We start from the raw sequence: 23,721 nt of genomic DNA, 5'->3' as shown, positions 1-23,721 counted from the left end.
GCCTGACCACCCCTTCCATGAAGAAGTTCTGCCTCATGTCCAACCTGAACCTCCTCTGGCCACAGCTGGAGGTTCTGTCCCTTTTCCTGTCCCTGTTCCCTGGGGGCAGAGCCCACCCTCCCCTGGCTGTCCCCTCCTGTCAGGGAGTTGTGCAGAGCCACAAGGTCCCCCTGAGCCTCCTTTTCTCCAGGCTGAGCCCCTTTCCCAGCTCCCTCAGCCACTCCTCACAGGATTTCCAAGTCACTGCAAGGTGGTTGGGGATGGGAAGGGACCTTTGGAGGTCACCTGGTTCAGCCCCAGAGACCACTCTCAAAGAGGGAGATTCTACATTTAAAGTAAACATCACAAGACCAGGGGCTATGGGCACCCACTGAAGCACAGAAGATTCCTCTGAACACCAGGAAACACTCTTTTCACTGTGAGGCCAAGAACTGGCACCGGTTGCCCAGCAAGAGGTACCTCCATTCTTTGAGATATTTAAAATCCATCTGGACATGGATCTGGGCAACCTGCTCTGTGGGGCCCTAAATGAGCAAGGGTGCTGGACCAGATGACTTCCATGGAGTGGGGGGAACCCCCTGATTTCAGTGCTGTGGACATGCAGGTGTGGAGGAGCAGATGATTTTCCACAAGATTTCCAGGCTGAAGGCAGTATGGCCTCAAGCCAGCTGCCAGCACCAAAATCTTTGGGCTCCAAAAACCAGGCATTTGCACCCAAATGACCGTTCAGGAGCAGCTCAGGGCTCCTGAGCTATGCCTGGGAAATGTGGATCCTGGATGGAGCTGTGCCAAAGGCACAGTGGTGGGTTCAGCTGTAGGGTCACCGTGACCCTAGGAGCAGGTTAATTTATGAGTTACAGAGTTTGCCCTCTCCAGGCTCTGCCTCAGCTGGTTCATGCAGGTTCTGCTGCTCCAGCCTGTCAGAACCGCTGGTTTTTGATGGGTTTATGAGGAAAACAAGGACTGCTTGTTCTGCAGGGAGAGGATCCACAGAGAGGCAGCCCAGGAATGCAACTTTGTGGCTCTGATAAGATCGCTGCAGCCTGGGTGAAGGTTCAGCACATCCCAGCACAAATCTCACAGCACATGGGAGAGCCACTGCCCCTAAAGTGAGGAGGGAAAACACCTACGGTGAAGTAGGTGGGAAGGAGCCTCAAGTTTTCCCTGTCATTCCATTCAGGGATGTGAATGAGATGCAACTGCCAGTTACCAACCCCCCCCCAGTGACATCTTGCACTCATTTTCTCATTGTCATTGTCCCTCTAAGACATCTCCTGAAGGACCTGTAATACTGCACCATCTTCCTTCTCCATTCCTGAAACTGGGAGGGGATTCTGCTCCTCTGCTTCATTCTGGTGAGACCCCACCTGCAGAGCTGCCTCCAGATCATGGAGGGACCCCCAACAGCAGGAGGACATGGAGCTGCTGGAGAGAGACCAGAGGAGACCACAGAGCTGCTCCAAGGGCTGGAGCCCCTCTGCTCTGGACCCAGGCTGGGAGAGCTGGGGGTGCTCACCTGGAGAAGAGAAGGATCCAGGGAGAGCTCAGAGCCCCTTCCAGTGCCTCAAGTGGCTCCAGGGAGCTGGAGAGGGACTGGGGACAAGGGATGGAGGGACAGAACAAGGGGGAATGGGCAATAGAGGGCATAGGAGGTGGGACATGAAATACAACCCAGGCAGATGGGGATGGTGAGAGGTGATATCCGTGCTGCATCAGGGACACTGCAATGCTGCCAGGCCACCTGTTTTACCCCAGTGAAAGGTTTTTACCTCATTTAACCTCCAGGCATGCCCCAGGGCAGCCATGGAAGGGCAGAGGACAGCTCTGTGTGGGATAACTGCTCTCCTGACAGCCTGTTCTGCACCCCAAGCCTGTGGATGCTGCACAGTGAGAGCTCTTTCATCCCTGCCTCTCAGGTGAGTGGTACCAAGCCATGCTCTGTAGTTCATCTCAAACTTACCCTGCTGTGCTCAAACTCACCCTGCTGTTACTCTCTTCCATTGACATTTTAAACCCTGAAATGAATCACCCAGCTCCCTCCAAGTCAAAACCCAGGTGGGGTTGTGTTTGCCCAGGAGATTAGTCCTACAGTCAAGACTGGGTTGTACCAGGCTGAGCTCTCCCTACCCTCTACAGTCATCTGATGATTCAAACACACTTTGTGCCCTCAAACGTGTCCTGAATGCCTTAATTCCCCACCCAAATGTGCATCATAGAATGGTTTGGGTTGGAAGGGATCTTGAAAGGGACCTGCAAAAGGTTGTCCTGTTATTTTTGGGTGCTCAGAGTTATTACTCAAAAAAAGGATCTTCTTTTGTGGATCAGGGTCTCCCTCCACCAAGAAGCCTCCACACACACCATGTCCACACTGTGCTGCTGAGGAGCAACATAGCAGCTTTGCACCAAAGACAACAGAGGTATTCCAAGCACCAAAGGTAATCCAGGGAGTAGGATAAATTACCTTCTCCCTATATTATTTGCCTGTAATAAAGAATAATGACTTCTAGTGGGGTAAAAGAGAAAAATTTTTGCCCTGTCTGTGCCCATATGGAACTCCTTCCCACTGGGCAAGAATTGATGCTCATCATACATTTGGCAAGTTTTACATAAAAATTCTGCAGGTGCAGAATTAGAACACTAAGAAGACATTAGAACACTAAGGCTTTCTTTAACTAATAATTCACTAAAAAAAATCCATAAAAGCCCTGGGTTACCAAGTTCACCCTCTGCAGTCAGAAATAACATTTGATGGAGTTAATTTCGGCACCATCAGCTGTTCCCCACGTGCTGCACAAGGATTGTGTAGCAATTTGGGGTCGGGACTTTCCTGCCTCCTCGTGGTTTGCCCGCAGCAGTGACAGCCCATTGTGACAGTCTGATGGGGGTTACTAATGTGCCTTACACGGGCGTGCTGCAACTTCCCAGCTCCTCATCAGGGCGGGGAATGGATCCAGAGTAGCCCTGGGGAGAAGGATTTGGGGGTGCTGGTGGGTGAGAGCTGGACATGACCCATCCCTGAAACCCCCCATGTCCTGGGGCAGCAGGGGAAGGGGGGGATTCTGCCCCTCTGCCCCTCTCAGGTGAGACCCCACCTGCAGAGCTGCCCCAGCTCTGTGCTCCAACAGCAGGAGGACGTGGAGCTGCTGGAGAGAGTCCAGAGGAGGCCACAGAGATGATCCAAGGGCTGGAGCCCCTCTGCTCCAGTCAGGCTGGGGGAGCTGGGAGTGTTTCCCTGAAGAGAAGGATCCAGGGAGAGCTCAGAGCCCCTTCCAGTACCTAAAGGGGCTCCAGGAGAGCTGGAGAGGGACTGGGGACAAGGGCCTGGAGGGACAGACAAGGGGGAATGGATGAAAAAGAGCAGGGTTAGATTAGATACTTGGAATAAATTCTTTATAATAAGGATGATGTACATTGGAAGTGTCCAGGATCAGTCGACAGGACTTGGAGCAGCCTGGGATAGTGGAAGGTGTCCCTGCCCATGGTAGAGGGTGGAACTGAATGTTCTTTCAGGTCCCTTCCAGCCCACACAGTTCTGTGATTCTGTGATTCTAAAGCTGGACATCACTTGCTGAAGTGACCAGTGGATCCAGGGCTGAAAGCAGCTCCCAGAGATCCTGAGGAAGAGGCAGAAATGTTTTGCATACAAATGGATGATTTCCAGGCTTGAGGGTGGAGAAAATGAGAGAATAGGAAAAAAAAAGGGAACCAGCTGTCACTGTCTTTAGTAACAGCCAGAAGTCATGAGAGCAGATGAGGAGACCAAAATAGCAACATCAAAACCTCAGTTCTGTGTCTGGGCCCTTCGGATTTCCCTGCAAATGTGGTTGGGTTGCTCCATTCCAGAGCTTTGTTGTTGATTCAGCCACTCCTCTGGTTTGGAATTCAGTTTTCCTTCTGCCCGCAGGCAGGGCCTTTGTGGGTTTGTTTTGGTTTTCTATTAATTGCTGAATTTTCCTCCTGCACAGCAGGAAAACAGGACGAATCCCCTTGGGATCTGGAGTAGCTGCGCATCTCAGGAGGAGGACCACAACAAGATTTTATGTTCCCATCACTGTGCTAGGGCCATGCTAGAGGCATCTGGGAGGAAAAACAAATCCATATGCTCTGGGCTCCTACTCTGGGAAGAAAGGAAGGTGGTTACAGCCCATCCAAACACTGAAGGTCAGACCTTTAACTCCTTACCCACTTTCCTCTGCTCTCCTGGTGAGATACCAGCAGCTGCCTGTGCCTTTCAGTAAAGAAATTCCATCTATACACCCTGATAGTAGTTTTCCATGATATTCTTCTCCACAATTAGGAAAAAACCGCAAGAGCTAGAACTGCTTAAAGATTTACCAGAGTGTGTGTGGGAATAGCAAATACTTCAAGTTATGTCAGAAATGCCTGAGCTCGGTAAAGATACAATGGGGTGAAATTCTCCAGCCTATGTTAGGGAAAAGGTCAGGAGAGAGGATTAAGAAGGGTTTCTTCAGCATTAAATTATTTGTGATGAGAGTCAGGACAACACTCTGCTTGTGAGAGTGAATTCACTCCCTGGTTAGGGTTCAGCTCCTGCAACTGCAACTTCAGGACAGCCCAGGAAATAGAAATCCCTTTAATCCCCTGGAAAATGTAGAATTTACCCTGATAAAAACATCTCATAGGTGATCTCACTTCTCCACATAATTTCAGTTCTAAAAAGTGACTTTTTTCCATTCCAAACATTGTATTCCATGTTATTATCCTTATTTTTTATTACAAATAGATTTGAAACCTCCACTGTGTTGCTTGATGATCTGGTGACGCCCCATCGAATTTGGGATACTCTCCCCCCCTTTTTGGAACTGTGAATGAGCCACAAGCCTCTCCCCTGCCCTTCCTGAGTGAGGCAAGGCTACTCAGCAGCCAGGAAAATGAATAGATGACATCTTGATAATTGAACTGTGGCTTGAAAATTGACATTTAGTTGAACTAAGAGGAAAAAAAACCCAACAAAAACGACAGCAGCAACAACAACAAAACCCCACGACATCCCAGAATCTCAGAAGGATCACAGGGTACCTTTAAACCTCAGAAACCAAGTACAGGTGGATGCTGACACACAGAGGTGCGAGGAAGGGATGAGAAAATCCACGCTGAGTGCTGTTAAAGAGCTCCATGTGCAATTCACCCATGGATGCTCCTGCATCCACCCTTGATCCTTCTGTTTCTCCCTTCTGCAAGCCCTCCAGACCCAGCCCTCTGTATGCTAAGTGCTTAATTCCTGTTTTTTCCAGTGGATAGGAAGTGCTAAATGTCCCAGTGAGCTTGTGCTGCCTTTTCACCCCATAACCTCCAGAATGCAGCAGGGAGGTGAACCCAGGGAGACCTTGGGCACAATCCTGGGGAGTAGGGAAGGCTTCTTGCTTCTTCCCAGCCTTCTTCACCTCTCTCCATCGCTCTGTCCTCCTCGGGCTGCCCTGCTGCATGAATTATTCAGGCAGCAGTTGCTATAGGTGCTGTCATGAATAACAACAGCGCTATTTTTATCCCTCACTCCTGGGCCAGGAGCGGGTGGGGCCCTGCCAGCTCCCTCAGGAGGAAAACTGCAGCCATCCACAACGTGTCCATGGGCTGGGATTCCTTCTGACCACCCAAATGTAGGTGAGGTCTTGTGCATAGATGTGCCTGAATCCCACCCTGGTACCTGCTCTGTGTTGTACTCACAGGGAGCTTTGCACCCACAATTTATTTTTTCCTCCTATATTTTACCTATATTTCCTATTTCCACCTCTATTTATATTTTAATTAGCACACAAAGTGGTCATTTCTGGATTTAATATCCTGCCTGCTGCAGAGAGAGAGAAAAAGCATCTCAGAAGTGAAATCTTGAAGCGGGTTCTGGCAATTTATATGGAATAAATCATATTTCCTTTAGGGACTTACATGGATTCCTTCAGCCAGTTTAGATCCTCAGTGGATAATGTGCCCATTAAAAAAAAAACCAACAAAACAACCAAATACAAATATCAAAAATTATAAGTACAAAACATTATAAATATAAATATAAATATTTTCTAAATATAGACATGACCTTATAAATATAAATATTAAACATTATAAATGTAAATATAAGTATAGATATAAATATAAAATGTTATGAATATGAATATGAATATGACTATAAATATATAAATATATAAGTAAAAATAGAAGTAGAAATACAAATAGAAATAGAAGTGCCAAGGGCACACCAAAGGTTTTCTCTGTTCATTCTTTGTGCTTTCTCTGCTCATGAAAACAAGAAATGTCCAACAAGTCAGAGGGAAGGGGTGGATTTGAGGGGCAGCTGGAGGGAAATGGGTCCTGCTGAGTGTGCAGAAGCAGGGAAGCTATTCCAGCTGCAGGGACACATCTCTGGAGCTAGCAGGGCAGCCTGGAAGATTAAAGGGGAAAAAAAGAAAAATAGGAAGGAAAAAGAAAAGAAATGAAAACAAAAAGGAAAAGGAAAAGAAGAAAAAAGTAAGAAAAGGCAATAAAGCAGAAGATCCTTTATTTATACCAACGTACCAAACTGAATACTGCATCAAATTATTCCAGAAAGGGGCTAAAAGGCCTAAAAATGAAACTCTGAACTTTCACTTTGACACAGAGCAATGTGAAAAAAATCTCTCAGGAGCAGGACAAGTATCCAGGACTTGGGCTGCACGTATCCCAAGCCACAGAGTTGCCAGGCATTTCCAGGGAGGGATCTGATCCAGGCACGCAAGCAGAAAATGGGAAACGGGGCAAAGGCTGTTTCCTGCTCCTCTTCCGAAGCACCAATCGCAGCTGCTCCCTCTGGAGAGATCAGGCAGCTGGAAATTCTGTGCCTCGGGGTTTGCACAGCCCAGCAGACCCCGGGGTGAATATTTATTCCCAGGATTATCCTGGAAAAACTGCTGTGAGCTACAGTATCCAGGGGACACGGCCAACTTTGTGTGCACGGTATGCCCTGCTGAACAAAATAGTTTTGTCATGCTTTTTATTCTTTTTCTATTTTTAAACAGAGTTTAGATAAATATTTTTAAGGGATGCTGTGATCATTTTTTAAGGGGGAGCAGCAGGTTTCACTGTGGGCAGCGGCACCTTTTGATTCCTGCCTACAACAGGAATTTCTTCCTCCTCTTAGGAAACTTAAAGGAGGCTTGGAAAAAAGAGGGAAAGGGAGTTTTTACACAAGCAGATAGTGACAGGACAAGGGGGACTGGTTTTTAATTTGCCAATGGGTGGGGTTAGGTGAAATATTAGGGAAAAAATCCTTCCCTGTGAGGGTGGGGAGGCCCTGGCACAGGGTGCCCAGAGAAGCTGTGGCTGCCCCTGGATCGCTGGAAGTGTCCCAGGCCAGGCTGGATGGGCTTGGAGCAATCTGGGATAATGGAAGGTGTCCTTGCCCATGGCAGGGGGTGGAATGGGATGGGCTTTAAGGTCCCTTCCAACCCAAACCTTTATTCTGGGATTCTAAGACACATCCAAACCTGCCTTTTCCATCCTAAATACCACAGGACCTGTCGATTTTCTGCGGTCACCCACAAACTGCTGGAATCACACCGGGGCCACATTAAAGGAAAAAGCAACGCCCAGACAGCCTGTACGGGGTGGAAACACCCGGAAACGGGGCTCCCCGAAATACAACATAAAAAACAAAACCCTAAATTAGTTTTTAATTAGTTTTTAATTAGTTTTTAATTAGTTTCTCATAAGTTTTTCATTAGATTTTGTTGGGTTCTTCTTTGTTTGGGATTCTATCTGGGTTGCCTTGTGTTGTTTTCGTGTTTGCTTTTCAAAACACCTTTTTTCCCTAAAGCGGCATTTTCAGCCCTCTGACTTCCAAGAGCCGGAACCAAGGTCAAATCCGATCCCTGATACCCCGCCATGGCCCCGCCCCCTGCACCGCCCCTGCACTTTGATTGGCTGAACGTCCTATCTATCACTACTTCGCCGTCCCATTGGCTGGCTCTGGGATGTGCAGACCAATAAGCAGCGCCAAGGGGCGGGACGGGGGCGGGTTTCCCGCGCTGTGGCGGGAAAGGAGCCGCGTTTGGCGCGAAACGGGAGCGCGACGGGGGCGGATCGCGGGGCCTGACCGGATCGCGGGACCTGACCGGATCGCGGGGTCTGATCTGATTGCGGGGTCTGATCTGATTGCGGAGCCAGCCCGGCTTCCCTCGGCTCTCACTGCCTTCCCCGGCAGCAGCGGCAGCAGCGGCAGAGGGATCCGTCCCCGGGCGGTCGGCAGAATGGCGGCGCCGGCGGGCGGGCTGGAGGACGCGGAGCTGCGGGAAGCGCAGCGCGATTACCTCGATTTCCTGGACGATGAGGTGAGACGAGCTGGGAGGCGCGGGTGCTGCGTCCCCTGCATGCCCCTCGGGGTTGGGGGACACCTGATCTGTGTCCCTATGTCCCCTCCCCCCTGTATCCTGGGGGTTTGGGGAGCATCTCATGCCCCGTGTCTACTCCCGAAGTTCGGGAACACTCGGTCCCTGTGTCCGTCTGTCCCTTCTAATCCATGCTCCCGGGAATTGGGAGCTATCTCATCCTCCCCGCCTTGTACCCCAGGTGGCTGCGAGCCCCTAGTCCCTGTGTCCCCCCATTCCTGCCAGGCTTTAGGGAGCACCTGGTCCCTGTGTCCCCCCCTCCATTCCTACCAGGGTTTATGGAGCACCTGGTGCCTTTGTCCCCCCTATTCCTGCCCGGGTTTAGGGAGCACCTGGTCCCTTTGTCCCCCCCCATTCCTATCAAGGTTTAGGGAGCACCTGGTCCCTGTGTTGCCCCTTCCTGCTTAGCCGGTGGGATAACAGGGATCCAGCTCTGCAGGAATAGGCCCCTGGGGGCTTTTTCGCACAGGCAGACATGCAAAGTGAGTTGCTTTTTGGTTGTCTTTTCCACTTCCACTTGCAGGAAGACCAAGGGATTTACCAGAGTAAGGTCCGGGACATGATCAGTGAGAACCAATATCGGCTCATCGTCAACATCAACGACCTGCGGCGCAAGAACGAGAAGAGAGCCAGCAGGTGGGTGTGGGGCATCTGGGGACACCTGGGGCACTGGGCTTCAGAGGGGTTTCAAAGGTCCAGCCCTGGTTCTGCGGGCCATTTGTCACAAGAAAGCACCAAACCTTCTCCTCTGGTGAAAGCCAGGGCCTCCCCACCCTCACAGGGAACAATTCCTTCCCAATATCCCATCTAACCCTTCCCTCTGGAAGCATGAAGCCATTCCCCCTTGTCCTCTCCTTCCATGCCCTTGTCCCAGGTCCCTATCCAGCTGTCTTGGAGTCCCTTTAGGCACTGGCAGGTCTTCTCTTCACCAGGCTGAGCAACTCCACTTCTCTCAGTCTTTTTGAGGATGCTCAGGGATACTTTGGACCAGTCTGGCCAGGGTCATGTAAGGCTTTCTAGATGTGCTTGGAATTGTTCTCCTCCTGGCTGTTGGTGCCCGTGCACCTCACACAGAGCTGTGAGAGACTTCATTTTTTTTCACCTCCTGATAAACTTGTGAAGCAAGCAGGAGTGTGGGAAAAAGCATTGATGAGGAAGGGGTTGATGCTCTTTTGTGACCTCCCTGTGCTGCAGGCTCCTGAGCAATGCCTTTGAGGAGCTGATTGCCTTCCAGCGTGCCCTGAAGGATTTTGTTGCCTCCGTCGATGCCACCTATGCCAAGCAGTACGAGGACTTCTACATCGGGCTGGAGGGCAGCTTTGGCTCCAAGCACGTGTCCCCACGGACACTGACGGCCTGTTTCCTCAGCTGCATAGTCTGCGTGGAGGGCATCGTGACAAAGTGTGAGACTGGGGGATATGGAGGGGCTGGGGGTTTGGTGTGCAGGAGCTGGAGCCCTCCAGTAGCTGTGGTGTGGAGAGGGACTTGGGACAAGGGTCTGGAGGGACAGGACAAGAGGATAAGTGGGAGTGGTTTTACACTGACAGGGAGTAGGATTAGATGGGATATTGGGGAGGAATTCTTGGCTGTGAGGGTGGGGAGGTCCTGGCACAGGTTGCCCAGAGAAGCTGTGGCTGCCCCTGAATCCCTGGAAGTGTCCAAGGCCAAGTTGGATGGGGCTTGAAGCAGTCTGGGATTGTGGAAGGTGTCCCTGGCCGTGGCAGGGAGTGAAACATGATCTGTAATGTTCCTTCCAATTCAAATGTTCCTTCCCTGGCAACCTGGGCCAGGGAGCTTGGCTGGAGGTCTTGAGTGTTGGGATGGTCTTTAAAATCAGCCAGTCCTGCCCATGTTTGACAGTGAGTTGTGACCCAAATAATTTTAATGTTGGAGACCCTTTTGGGGGCTGTCTGCTGACAGAGGGGTGGGACATCCCAGCCCCTAACTCCTCTCTTTTCCAACCCCAGGCTCTCTGGTGCGTCCCAAAGTCGTCCGGAGTGTCCATTATTGCCCAGCTACCAAGAAAACAATTGAGCGCCGATATGCAGACATGACCTCCCTGGATGCTTTCCCATCCAGCTCCATCTACCCTACAAAGGTGAGGTGAAGCAGCAGCAGGTTCCTCTAGGGAGAACGTGCCAGCTTCAGTATGGAGCTGCTGAGCCCCAGCCTCCAGTCCTGCTGAACAACCCTTTCCAGCAGCCCTGGGCAGGGTGGGTGATGCACCCTGTGTCCTTCCTTCTCTCCGGAAAAATTGTGCTCATCTTTTAATTTGGGTTCCTGCTTTAGGATGAAGAGAACAACCCGCTGGAGACAGAGTTTGGCCTCTCTGTCTACAAAGACCACCAGACCATCACCATCCAGGAGATGCCTGAGAAGGCCCCAGCAGGGCAGCTGCCACGCTCAGTGGACGTGGTACTGGATGATGACCTAGTGGACAAGGTGAAGCCTGGGGACCGCATCCAGGTGGTGGGGACGTACCGCTGCCTGCCAGGGAAGAAAGGGGGCTACACTTCAGGCACTTTCAGGTGGGTCTTCCTGGGGCTTCAGTCCTCTCACCCTGTTTGAATGGGTCTCTGGAAGGTGAGATCTGGCAGGTGGCCATCAGAGGATTGGGTCAAACAGTGGCTTAAAATCACTTGGAAGTGGTTTGCACCTCGATCCTGTTTACGAGATATGCTGAGTTGGAAAGGACCTACAAGGATCATCGAGTCCAGTTCCTGACCCTGCACAGGACACCCCAGCAGTGCCACCCTGTGCCGCACTGACAGTGTTGTTCAAACTCTTCTGAGCTCTGGCAGCTTTGGGGCCCTGTCCAATCCTTGGGAAGCCTGGTCAGTGCCTGACCACCCTCTGGTGGAAGAACCTTTCCCTGATATCCAAAACAAACTTCCCCTGACCTAGCTCCAGCCTTTCCCTTGGGTCCTGTCGCTGGTCACCAGAGCACCCAATTGGTGCCATTTCTCCACATCCCCTCGGGAGGAAGCTCTAAACTGTGATGAGCCCTCTCCTCACAATATGCAGCTGTGACTTCCAGTGGTGCCCAGAAGGGTTTGGATGCTTTTAAAAGATGCTCCACTGATGGTCCAGCACAGTCAGATTGAGGATGCCACAGCTGTCAAAGCTTCCCACCCCCTTCCAGGGTTTTCTAGAGGAAGTGATGGCCCTGTGGAAGTTTCTGCTGTGTCTCTGTGGGGTTTGCAGAGCTGACCACAGCTGTGTCCCTTCTCCAGGACCATCCTCATTGCCTGCCATGTGAAGCAGATGAGCAAAGACCTCCGGCCTCTCTACTCTGCTTCAGACGTGGCCAAGATCAAGAGATTCAGCAAGAGCCGCTCCAAGGTATCCAAGTATTGTGTTCAGGCATGAAGTTTCAGCTTGGCATGAGGGCTAAGGAGGTTCTTGTTGGGTTGCAAGTAGCTTTTCAAGTCTCTCAGCAGGTTGTTGGATTATCTAACTAATTTTCTTGGAATTTTCTGCTTAGACTATGATCAGGCCCTGTTGTTTTTCTTGCTGCTTCTGTACTGTTTGCTGAGCATCTTTCCTCCTGGCAGCTCTGCTGTGTCTTGACCTTACCAGCAGGTTTCCAGGGAATTTGCTCTGCAGGAGAAACACCTCTTTTGTTGCCCCAGGCTGAGGTAATGGGGTTTTGCCCCAGCCTCTCATGCTCAGAGCTTTCCTTTGTAGCACAGAGAGTAGCAAGCCTTGCTCTCACTGCTTCCAGTGCATTTTTTTGGGTGACAGTGACAAGATGGTCCTGGACTTCAGATAAATCTCACTGTGAAAGAAAACTCTGGCCAACAGTCTTCTCATTTCCAAATAATTTTCATCCATGTGGCTCTGTGATAGAAATAAGCTGAAATTTGGGCTGAAGTGCTATTTGGAAGTATTACTTGTTCTTGCTTACTCCATGTGACAGGCCATGCTCTGCCTCTTCTGCCTAGGATATCTTTGACCAGCTGGCCAGATCCCTGGCTCCCAGCATCCATGGGCATGAGTACATCAAGAAGGCCATTCTCTGCATGCTGCTGGGAGGGGTGGAGAAGATCCTGGACAACGGGAGCCGCATCCGAGGAGACATCAACGTCTTGCTGATAGGTCTGGGAGGGCTGGGCAGAGGCACCCTTGGTTGGTGTTGTTGGGGGTGAAGGAAGGTTCTGGATTTAGTTTTGTGGAGTAGCTGAGGTTAGAAAGGACATCTGGAGGTTCCTGGTCCAGGGATGTGTGCAGGGCTGAGCTGGTGTCACTGGTGGGTCAGGTTGTTCTGGGATTTGTCCAGTTGTTTTTGAACATGTCCAGGGATGGAGATGTGTTCAGATGTGGAGTCATCAGCTCAAGAAAAGTGTGGACCTGTTAGAAGGAGTGCAGGGAAACCTTGGACAGAAGTGCACGAGTGGACCTCCCCTGCTCTGGAGCCAGGCTGAGAGAGCTGGGGCTGTTCAGCCTGGAGAAATCTCCAGGGAAACCTTGTAGCCCCTTCCAGTGCCTAAAGGGGCTTCAGGAGAGCTGGAGAGGAGGGACTTGGAGCAAGGGCCTGGAAGGACAGGACAAGGGGGAATGGCTTCCCACTGCCAGAGGGCAATGTTGGGTGGGATATTGGGAAGGAAGTGTTCCCTGTCAGGGTGGGAAGGCCCTGGCACAGAGTGCCCAGAGAAACTGTGGCTGACCCTGGATCCCTGATAGTGTCCAAGGCCAGGCTGGATGGGGCTTGGAGCAACCTGGGATAGTGGAAGGTGTCCCTGTGTATGGCAGGGGGTTGGAGCAAGGTGACCTTTAATGTCCCTCCAACCCAAACCATTCCATAGTTCTAGGGGATTCCATGACCTCTGTGAGCCTTTATCCCAGTGTTTGCCCATGGTCAAGGAGACTTTTTTTTCTGTTTCTGATGTCCCATTGGAGTTTCCTATATTCTGAATTGTCCCCATTGCTTCTTGTCCCATCCCCATCACCTCAAGTCTCTTATCTCCATCTTCCCTATTTCCTCCCAGGGGTTTATTGATGACAGTGGGAAGATCATCTGCTTACCTTATTTTATGAAGCCTGAGCAAAACCCTTCCGTCCCCTTTCCCCTCCACCTCCCCCTGCTCTGAACACCCCCAAACCAGACACAGGGTGGTGGTACAGTTGGTATCCAGGGAATGAGTTATTCCTAAACGTGCCGTTCTCCATCCCAGGAGACCCTTCTGTGGCCAAGTCCCAGCTGCTGAGGTACGTGCTGAGCACAGCACCCCGGGCCATCCCCACCACCGGCCGCGGCTCCTCTGGCGTCGGCCTCACTGCTGCCGTCACCACGGACCAGGAGACAGGTGAGGAGCACTGGGGTGGTGGCTGTCAGCTCCTGGCAGGGACTCTGACATCCAAGGCTGCTCATCTCAATGATCTGGGAGGTCTTGTCCAACCTTAGTGATTTTGTGGTGTTGGTTCTGCAGTGACACTTGCAGGGCCTGCTCCACCAGAAGCTTTATGTTTATGATTATTTGGATCATGGGGTCCCATGTTTTGGGATATTTTTCCACTTCTCTTAGGTGGTGGTTTTCTTTACTCTTCTTCCACTTGGTGCCACATCTGAGGGCTAGTGTGGAAACCCAGGGCACTGGGAATATTTCTCTGTCTGCTCTGGGGTGCCCTGACCCCCAGGGGAGCACTGACTTTGACCCTCATTCATGGAGAAAGTTTCCTGGATTTCAAGATAGACTAGAATCCACAAAAGTGTGAAATAGATTATAGAAGTGTATCACTAGGTGAGAAATTCAGGTTTTGGGATTTTTAGTATGTAGTGGATGGAAGCAAGATGGAGAGCACAGGGTGTCATCCTGGGTTTCTTCTTCATGCTTCCTTCTTCTTCATGGGTTTGGGTGGCATTTTGTAATTGGGTGGAAAAATCGACATTGCAGCTCTTTGGGATCAGTTATTGGGTTAAAAGGGAAAATAATCCAGGTGTCAGTTCTTAATTGGATAGTTTAGTCTTAAAAGACCTTGTAACAAGAGATTGTTGGCCATTTTGTGCCTTCTAATGAAAAGCTGCCGAACTCACAGTAATGAGACTGTTTTACTGATAAGAAGTATTAAACACGAGTCTGAAGACGAATTACTGGTACAAATGCCTTCAATCCAGACCCAGAAAAACCAAAGACTGGTACCCCCACAGGCTAGCAGCAGCCTTCCTCATGGGAACACATTCCTAACCCTGATCCTTTCCCTAAGCATTCTCTGCTGTACAGTTGGGTCAGACAGCAACCATGAAGGATTCTGCTGCACTTTGAGGTTCACTCCCATCCCAGGGGTGATGGTTGTGGCAGGACAGGAGATGTGTAGGGCCAGTGGGGGATATCTGACCCTGTTTTTCCCCCATCCCATCCCAGGGGAGCGGCGGCTGGAAGCGGGAGCCATGGTGTTGGCTGACCGGGGCGTGGTGTGCATCGACGAGTTCGACAAGATGTCCGACATCGACCGCACGGCCATCCACGAGGTGATGGAGCAGGGAAGGGTCACCATTGCCAAGGCTGGCATCCAGGCCCGCCTCAACTCCCGCTGCAGCGTCCTGGCTGCTGCCAACCCCGTCTATGGCCGGGTGAGTGCTGCTGTTACCCTTCCCTGGAGAAGGGAGGAGGCAGCTGGTCAATTCCAAAAGATCCCCCATGTTCTAATAGCCTCCTCGAGCTGGGTCTAATAAGCTCTTGGAGAACTATAACACACCCAAGATAGCTCAGCTACCCTTGGAGGCATAAAAATCAGCAGGATGGCTTCTGTTGCAGTGTTGGAAACAAAAAGGTTTAATAAAAGGTGGAATAACAAATAGAGAAAAACTGAGCCAGGTGCAGGAGGTCTTTGCTCCTTGTAAAACACCTCACAAAAGCAGTTAGTCTCTTTGTTCACTCCTTTTTCTAGTTAATTGCCCAGGCAGGACTTTTTGGCTTCTGTCCAATTAGCTCCCCTTAAGTTTGAGATGAAGTCCCTAAGGTCCTATGAGGTGTCTTTTCACCTAATTGAGGAGAGAAACTTCTGGCCTTCTTTCCTTTTTGAGGGGACAAAGGATACTTTTGTCACTCTGTCAACAGGGGGCACATTCCTATACCCCCAAACAAGTGACTTGGATGTGTGGCACAACGAAAACCTTGTTGGTTTGGTGTCTGTTGTGGTCATGGCTTTGCTGGAGGAGAGAGGAACTCCTGGGGTTTCTCACCATGTTTTGGGTGCTTGGGCAGCCCAGTGGACCCTCATGCTGGTGATGAGCCTCAGACTTGGTGTCTGATCAGGGATCACAAAAAATACTTGTTTTCCTTGGAAATAAGAGCCTTGCAGGAGGGGAAAAGTGGCTGTACTGCTGCAGCAGGCTGGGTTTGGTGTGGTATCCATCCATCCATCCGTCCGTCCGTCCATCCATCCATCCTTTTAGGCCTGGCCCAAGGAGGTCCTCCCAACCTCCCTGGCAGCAGGACTCTCCTGTGAGGCTCTCCTGTAACCCCTCACGTTATCCTTCCCCAGTATGACCAGTACAAGACCCCCATGGAGAACATTGGCCTGCAGGACTCCCTGCTCTCCCGTTTTGACCTGCTCTTCATCGTGCTGGACCAGATGGACCCCGAGCAGGACAAGGAGATCTCTGACCACGTCCTGCGGATGCACCGCTACCGCAACCCCAACGAGCAGGATGGGGATGGTGAGTCCCACCCCTCCTCGGCCAAGGGATGAGCCCCTTGGTGGCAGCTCTTGCTTCAGAGGGTAAAATCCTGTTCTCTGCACATTCCCCTTTCCAGCCATGCCCCTGGGCAGTGCCGTGGAGATGCTGGCTACGGATGACCCTGACTTCATGCAGGAGGAGGAGCAGGAGCTGCAGGTCTATGAGAAACACGATGACCTCCTGCATGGGCCCAATCGCCGCAAGTGAGTCCTTCATCCCCTGGAGCTCCCTGAGGGTGTCCAGCACTGTGGGTTCATGGGTTTGGCCTGAGTATCCAGACAGTGCCAGCGATGCTGCAGCTGATCCATGGGTCGGATGCTGTCACGATCCGTCCTTACGAGCGGGTTTCGTGATAGTTCATGGATTGATCTCAGGGTGCAAAAAAAACCAACACGGTACAAGGGGGGTTTGCAGTGATGATCAAAACAAATATACCTTTATTGAGTGACCACAGCAAAATGCGATAGAGGGATTAAGGGAGAGAAAAAGATAGAGGAAGAGAGAGAGAGAGGGATATAGCTACCAAACATAGAGACAAAGTCCTTTGGCCCAGTCCAGCCAAGGATCCACCTGTTACGTCGGTGAGATCTCAAAATCTCTAGCTAACTCAGAGGTTTTTATTATGATAACTCTATTGAAAATTGCAAGGTGGGGGGAAACAGATACAATAAGAAATAGATGTAACAGGTAGTCCATGTTCTCAGCAGTAAGCGAGAGCCATTGTCTTCTTGGTCCAGTGGTCACAACCTGCAGGCAAACATCTCAGTTTGGTCAGCTTGCCTCCCCCACCACAACTCCCCCAGGTTAGGGGTTTCAGTCCCAGTCCTTGGAAGGAGGAGAGGGGCCTTTTCACATGGGAGTTTCATGTCTCAGTCCTTGATGGAGAGGCTTCTTACATCTCTGTCTGTCACGGTAGTTGTAGACAAGGGACAGACTCTCACAGATGCTAAGGGAGCCTTGCTTGATCTCTTGTGCCAGGCAGGTGGGGAACATCTGGAGCTGAATTCCCTACACGCCTGGATGCCCCTGGAGGGGTGTAAATGGATGGGAAGCCCATCCTCACTGTGGATAATATGGATGTACATGCATTCCTGCAGGGAGAAGGTTGTCAGCATGGAGTTCATGAGGAAGTACATCCATGTAGCAAAGATGATCAAGCCCGTGCTGACTGAGGAGGCGGCGAGCTACATTGCCGAGGAGTATTCCCGCCTGCGCAGCCAGAGCCAGATGAACTCGGACGTGGCCAGGGTGAGCCCTGGGAGCAGCTCCTTCTTGGGCCAGGAGGAGAGAAACTGAGGCACAGGCCTCTCTTCCTATGGGTGTTTTCCACCTTGGCCTTGTGAGGGTCACACAAACACCTCTCTCTGTCCCCCCAGACCTCCCCCATCACAGCCCGGACCCTGGAGACCCTGATCCGCCTCTCCACAGCCCACGCCAAGGCCAGGATGAACAAGACTGTGGATATGCAGGATGCTGAGGCAGCTCTGGAGCTGGTGCAGTTTGCCTACTTCAAAAAGGTGAGGGGAAAAGTGTCCCTCTGTTCCCAGGGGATCCTGAGATTGGAAAAGGTTGGGGTTGGTGCAAGCTGAGCACTCTGGGCTGCTGGTGTGAACTTTCCTGGACACAGTCTGGGATCAGGCCACCACTTTGGGATTTTGGGTGCTTGGGGTTGGTCTCTAAAAGTAGCTTGAGTGAAAATGAGGTCTGAGTCCATCCTGCCTTTGCCACACAGGTGCTGGAGAAGGAGAAAAAGCGCAGGAAGCCGGCGGAGGATGACTCAGAGACTGAGAAAGAGGAAGATCAGGAGTCACAGGACAAGGAGGAACGCAGGACAAGGAGGTAGGAGCCACAGCAAGGGAGTGGGAGGGACATGGTGCAAAGGTCACCAGCCTCTTCTGAGATTGCCATGGAGAAATACTTCATGTTTTGCTCAGCCAGGTGATTTGTCCCACCCCATTTATAGTAGAGGAACTCATAATTTAATGGACAAAGAGCTAGCTGGATAGCACTGGCACAGGTTGCCCAGAGAAGCTGTGGGTGCCCCTAAATCCCTGGCAGTGTCCAAGGCCAGGCTGGACAGGAGTTAGAGCAACATGGGATAGAGGAAAGTGTCCCTGCCCATAGCAGAGGGTGGGACAGGATGATCCTTAAGGTCCCTTCCAACCCAAACCCTTGGGTGACCTCTCTTTTCCCCTCCCAGAAGGAAGAAGGCACGGACAGAAGGTGAGGAGGGCTCCTACGACCCGTATGACTTCAGTGATGCTGAGGAGGAGATGCCACAGGGTGAGTTCCTGGATTTGGTGACACCTGGCTCCTTGAGGGTGCTGCTGGGTCTGCAGAGCCTGGGGAGCAGCAATGCTGCTCTCCCCTGTGGTCCCTGGTGTGGTACAGTACCATTCAGAGCCACAGATCTGTATGGGACAGGGTTAGATGGGATATTAGGAAGTAATTCTTGGCTGTGAGGGTGGTGAGGCCCTGGCACAGGTTCCTGAAGAAGCTGTGGCTGCCCCTGAATCCATGGAAGTGTCCAAGGCCAGGTGGGACGGGCTTTGGAAGAACCTTGGATAGTGGCAGGTGTCCCTGCCCATGACAGGGGTTGGACCTGGATGATCTTTAAAGTCCCTTCCCACCCAAACCATTTTGTGATTCTATTGCTGATTCATTTTTTTTCATCCACCTCCAAACCACAGCATAAATAACAGTATAGGGAGGCAGTTTGGCATCACCCCCCATCCTTAGCCCAGTATTTTTGCTCTCTGGGTACTTGGTCACTAGGCACAGGGTGAAGGTAACTCTTCCTTCTGCTCCAGTTCAGGCACACCCTCCGAAAACACCTGAAGCTTCAGGAGATGGTGAAGGGAAGAAGGTGGAATTGTCTGAGCCAAGGTGAGTGGGGGCTGTCCCTGTGTGTCCACCTCCCCCAGTGGCTCCAGGCTGTTGTCCCATGCTGGAGATGCCTCTGTGGTGCTCCCAGCTCCAGCTTTAGCCTTTCCTAATGAATGCTGCTGCTGGAATGGGGAAGGGCTGAGGCATCCTAGGCTGGGAACAGGTGGAAGGATTTGTGTCTATTCTCCAATCTCCAAGGGTGATTCCTATTCTTCTGACCAGGTTGAAGGCATTCAAGGCTGCTCTCCTGGAGGTGTTCAAAGCCTCCCACGCCCAGTCTGTGGGCATGAAGAACGTGATGGAATCCATCAACCGCGACAACCCCGAGCCCTTCTCGGCCGCCGAGGTGAAGGTGGCTCTGGCCCACATGCAGGATGACAACCAGATCATGGTGTCTGATGACATTATCTTCTTAATCTGAGCCTCTGGGTGGAGCAACCCGAGTTTTTCGTGGACTCTCAGCCTGGAGACTCTTTGGTTTTTGAATGCTTCATGTGGCTGAGCTGGATTTTGGGAGGCTCAAGTCTGTGCACTTCCTTGCTGTGCATTTCTGGCCAGGAGCTCTGGAAGTTCTTGCTGTCTTCAGAATGGAGGGAAGAGGTTTCTTCAAGGAGACGAAAGGAAAAACCTAGGAGCAAATTGTCAGTGTTTTTAATGTATTGTTTTTTTGCTTTGGTGTTAAGAGTTCCAGCTTTTAAATAAAAAAATCTGGGTTTAGGAATCCAGCATTCAGTAGTGGTGATAAGAAGCAATATGAGAGTTCCACTGTTAGTGAAGCTTTTATTTCCCCCTTTGTTTTTCCATTTTGCCCCTATTACATAGCCTAGATCTGCATGTCTCACAGGGAAAGGTGCCTAAAGCCTGTCCTGTTGGTTCTGCCCTTCCCACCCGTCTTGTGGAGGATGATTCCTGACAATGGAGGGCCAGGTGTAGTCTGATCTGTTCCACTCCCCATGGGCCAGCTTGAATTTCCAGATTTTACACCCCTGATGGAGGTTTTGCCCCCAGGGAAGGAACCTGGAAGGTCTCAGAGGTGCCCAGGGAATGTGTCCCTGGCACAGATGGATTCCATATCCTCCTGCTCCTGCCTTTAGCTTGGGAACATGTCCTGGGGATGGCAAACTTTCAAGAAAAGCTGAACACACAATCAGACCAGTTCTGGCTGCTTGTGGTCCAGAGCTGCTGAAGGTTTGGATTTTTCTTTAGTTTCTTTTTCTTTTGTCTTTCTGAGTTTGAGCTTTGGAGGAAGCCCTGAACAGGTTTGCTGTTGTCACTGCCTATCTGGACACTTGCACAGCTCCCTTCTTTCTGGGTGCCATAAGTCTTTATTTGGGTTATAAAAATGTCTCTGTTGTTCACCCCATGAGTGGCTTTTCAGGGGCATGTAGAATTCCCATTTGTGGAGATACAGCTGCATTTACACACGTGGGATTTGTGCTGCTGTGGAAGGACTTCAGCTGCCTGGTGAGCTCTAAATGCCAGATTTCGGAGCTCCTCTCGTGCAACACAGCCATGACAGCAGAGTTGGAGGGGATTTTGCATGTTTGCAGCCTGTAAATCTCTGGGTGGGTGTATTGTGCTGTACAGAGCAACCTTGGACCCTCAGCCAAGGTCTGGCTCAAAACTGCAAAAACGGGTGAAAGCTAAACACAGATCCTCTTCTCTGGAGATGGGATGGGAGAGCTGGGATTGTTCAGCCTGGAGAGACTTAAGAGCCCCTTCCAGTGCCTAAAGGGCCTCCAGGAGAGCTGGAGAGGGACTTGGGACAGAGGATGGAGGGACAGAACAAGGGGAATGGCTTCTCCCTGCCAGAGGGCAGGGATAGATGGGATACTGGGAAGAATTTTTTTCCTGTGAGGGTGGGGAGGCCCCTGAATCCCTGGAAGTGTCCAAGGCCAGGCTGGATGGACCTTGGAACAACCTGGGATGGTGGAAGGTGTCCCTGCCCATTCCATAATTCCATGATTTTGTGTTTTCCCTGCCCTTACAGCTGGGGAACCAATACTGAATTTCCCCTGAGAGGACACCAGGAGGAGCTCCAGGGCAGAGAAATCCAGTTAATTCCCTATCCTGTAGCCCAGGGCTGGCTATAGGCTGTGGGTGACTCCCATCCCCCGTGTGGTGGTGGCCACTTCGGTAAATCCTTCACAATAGGGAAAGAAGTCTTTGTTTACTAGGGAAAAACTGCCACAGGTGGCTGGAGAGGCAGGAGCAATCCGCTGGAAATACAAGCCTTGTCCTGTGCTGCAGCTGAAATTTTTATTTGACCCTGTCATTGGAGATTTTGGAGGCTGTGATTTCAGCCTTTAGCTGCTGCAGGCTGTGGAAGCTCCTCTGAGCACCTGGCCTTGTGGAAGGTGTCCCTGCCCATGGCAGGGGGTGGGACTGGATGGTCTGTAAGGCTCTTTCCAACCCATATTATTCTGTGATTTAATCATCCATGAAAACCTGAACCTAAGTGTGTAACATCCTGCAGTGCTGTTTCCTTATAGGAACTCAAGAGTAGAAGAGTCCATGTAAGTGGAATTAAAATACTCTTTTATCTTCAAGTCCCCATCCCTGCTCCAAGCCCTTGATGTGGGAGAGGGAAAAGCTTTTTGAGATAACTTTATATTCCTATCTATGAGGAAAAAAATCTTCCCTGTGAGGGTGGTGAGGCCCTGGCACAGGGTGCCCAGAGAAGCTGTGGCTGCCCTTGGATCCCTGGAAGTGTCCAAGGCCAGGGTTTGGAGCAGCCTGGGATAGTGGAATGTGTCCCTGCCCATGGCAGAGGATTGGAACTGTATGATCTTTAATGTCCCTTCCCACCAGAGTCATTCTGTGATTCTAGGAATAAAAACATTTTTCCTCCCTTGTGATGATTCATGGTGGCCTCTTTTTGATGAAATTTTGGTGGCCTGTTTTTGATGAATTTTTTTTAGCAAACTTCAACTCATACTGATCAAGACAAGTTCAGTTGTAGGAAATTCTGGGTCAAAGAGGGAATCCCTGCTGAAATTAGAAGCTGCTGAAGACAAGAGAAGTGAGTGGAAAGTGGTGGTGGAGGTTCATAACCTGGTGTTTGGTGTGACAACGTCATTGCTTTGTCACACATAACCATTTCCACTCCACCCCGTTCCTGCACAATCCAGCCCATTTTCATGGCAGCGCCCTTTCCTTTCACGGTGAACACTCAGGGGGAAAAAAAGGAGGTCAGCTTCAGGGCTAAAAAAAAGTGGATTTCTGGTAATTCTACCCTCTCTTGCTCCTCCACGCTCTGTGTCGCATCTCAGTAGATGCGCTGCTGGATATTTGGGACAGTCAGAATAGGAGCAGAATGTGTCACAGCAGTGGTGTTGCCTCAGGTGGATTGGGTAACATGAAATGTGATAAATGTACAGGAGGAGAGTGGCTGGGCTCTGAGCTGTCGGTTGAACCAGACCACAAAGTCATGACAACATCCTGCAGTGATGTAAAGCATCAGTCACTGGAGATTTCTGCTGCTGTGATTCAAGAGAAGTGACAGAGCAGGCACCATCAATCCCTTCTCCTTGGAAAGTTCTGTGAATTTGTAAGAGGTTTCTGATTTTTTTTTTTTTTTTTGGTAGGACTGAAAATGTCATCCAAAAATCTGTTGATTTCCTGGATGACTGAAGATGAATTTGTGTGAAGAGTCCTACACTTTAGTCCTTTCCTTCCAGCTTGGCTACATAGCTTTGGGAAAGGTTTCTCTCAGGACTTTTCTCCACAAATAAGCTTCATCAAGTCGTTATGTGTTGGTTTTTTTTTGGTTGTTTTCTTTTTTTTTTTCTGCCATAAAAATAGCTTTTACTCCCAAAGAGACTGGCTGGTGCTCCAGGGAAACACCACATGCACCAGCTTTCCAGTTGGTGGCTGCTCCTTTCTGGATCACAGGCTGTAGAATCCTATTTCCATTTCCATGCCTGCCTCTCCTATTAATTATTAAGTGAGGATTGTGTGATTGAGAGGGATTAAATCTTCCATGAACACAAAGGAACAGGACCAGGTGGAGGGATTCAAATGAAGCTTCCTGACCCAGCTCTTTCAGGGCTGTTCAAGGATGATGGTCAACTCAAGTCCCACCATATCCCACGTGAGTCCCACCAGACAAATCAGGAGAGGCTTTCCTCACACCACCTTGCTGGCTACAGGCCCATGGGACTTATTAGAGTGTTTTGGAATTGTGCAAGTTTTATGGGATGAGCAGGAGCAAAGTTTGCAGAGGAAAGGATAAAGGTGGATCAGTAAGAAACTGTGTGTGTCAGAGTGCTAAAGTCTCGGGGGTCTCTGTGGTCATGATGACCCCGAGATGTGTTAGAGAGGCTTTTTTCCCAGCCCAGCAGCTGAAGAAGGAGTCAGTATTCTTCTGTTCTCATTCTCAAGGTTGTTTATTGTTTCTTATCTATAACATTTTTTCTCTGGCCTGCTGAGGTCTGTCTGGCAGGTTGGTCTGTGGCACACGGGCTGCCCTCGTGGCGGTGTTATCATTTTATACTAAAAACTACGTGTACATTATTTACAATAATTTCCCAATACCTATCACCTATGTTAGGCAGCAAATTTCTACTCTAAACCAATCCAAAAGTGCCAACATCACCCAGAAGATGGAGGCCAAAAAGAAGAAGGAGAAAGACAGGACACGCCCAGATTCCTCCATCTTGCCCCCTGAACCCCCATTCTAAAACCACCAACATTCTACTTTTTCACCCTGTGATAAATTCACCAACATTCTACTCAAACTCTTGTGGCTTGTAACTCTTCGCACAAAGTTGTTAATTG

At 50.5% G+C, this 23,721-nt stretch overlaps 1 protein-coding gene across 1 annotated transcript; it reads left to right on the top strand.

Moving 5' to 3' along the window:
• The first annotated feature begins 8,017 nt into the window (after positions 1-8,017).
• Positions 8,018-19,663, top strand: MCM3 (minichromosome maintenance complex component 3). The gene is made up of 17 exons (XM_030946319.1): positions 8,018-8,318; positions 8,899-9,011; positions 9,570-9,778; positions 10,343-10,473; positions 10,665-10,903; positions 11,609-11,717; positions 12,320-12,473; positions 13,550-13,681; positions 14,738-14,946; positions 15,861-16,035; positions 16,133-16,259; positions 17,154-17,304; positions 17,433-17,573; positions 17,789-17,895; positions 18,257-18,339; positions 18,867-18,942; positions 19,165-19,663. Exons 1-17 carry the CDS (start codon positions 8,238-8,240, stop codon positions 19,361-19,363), a joined length of 2,436 nt encoding a protein of 811 aa, XP_030802179.1. The 5' UTR covers positions 8,018-8,237; the 3' UTR covers positions 19,364-19,663.
• Positions 19,664-23,721: the final 4,058 nt, after the last annotated feature.

This window comes from Camarhynchus parvulus, chromosome 3, assembly GCF_901933205.1.
Source record: "Camarhynchus parvulus chromosome 3, STF_HiC, whole genome shotgun sequence".
NCBI classification, from domain to species: Eukaryota; Metazoa; Chordata; class Aves; order Passeriformes; family Thraupidae; genus Camarhynchus; species Camarhynchus parvulus.
This window is presented reverse-complemented; position numbering and strand designations above follow the sequence as displayed.

Bases quoted from the DNA above. Each gene is read 5' to 3' on its own strand.
- MCM3 (XM_030946319.1), top strand. From the start codon at position 8,238: ATGGCGGCGCCGGCGGGCGGGCTGGAGGACGCGGAGCTGCGGGAAGCG. The intron at 12,474-13,549 runs GTCTGGGAGGGC...TCTCCATCCCAG, and splicing joins CATCAACGTCTTGCTGATAG to GAGACCCTTCTGTGGCCAAG. The intron at 18,340-18,866 runs GTGAGTTCCTGG...CTTCTGCTCCAG, and splicing joins TGAGGAGGAGATGCCACAGG to TTCAGGCACACCCTCCGAAA.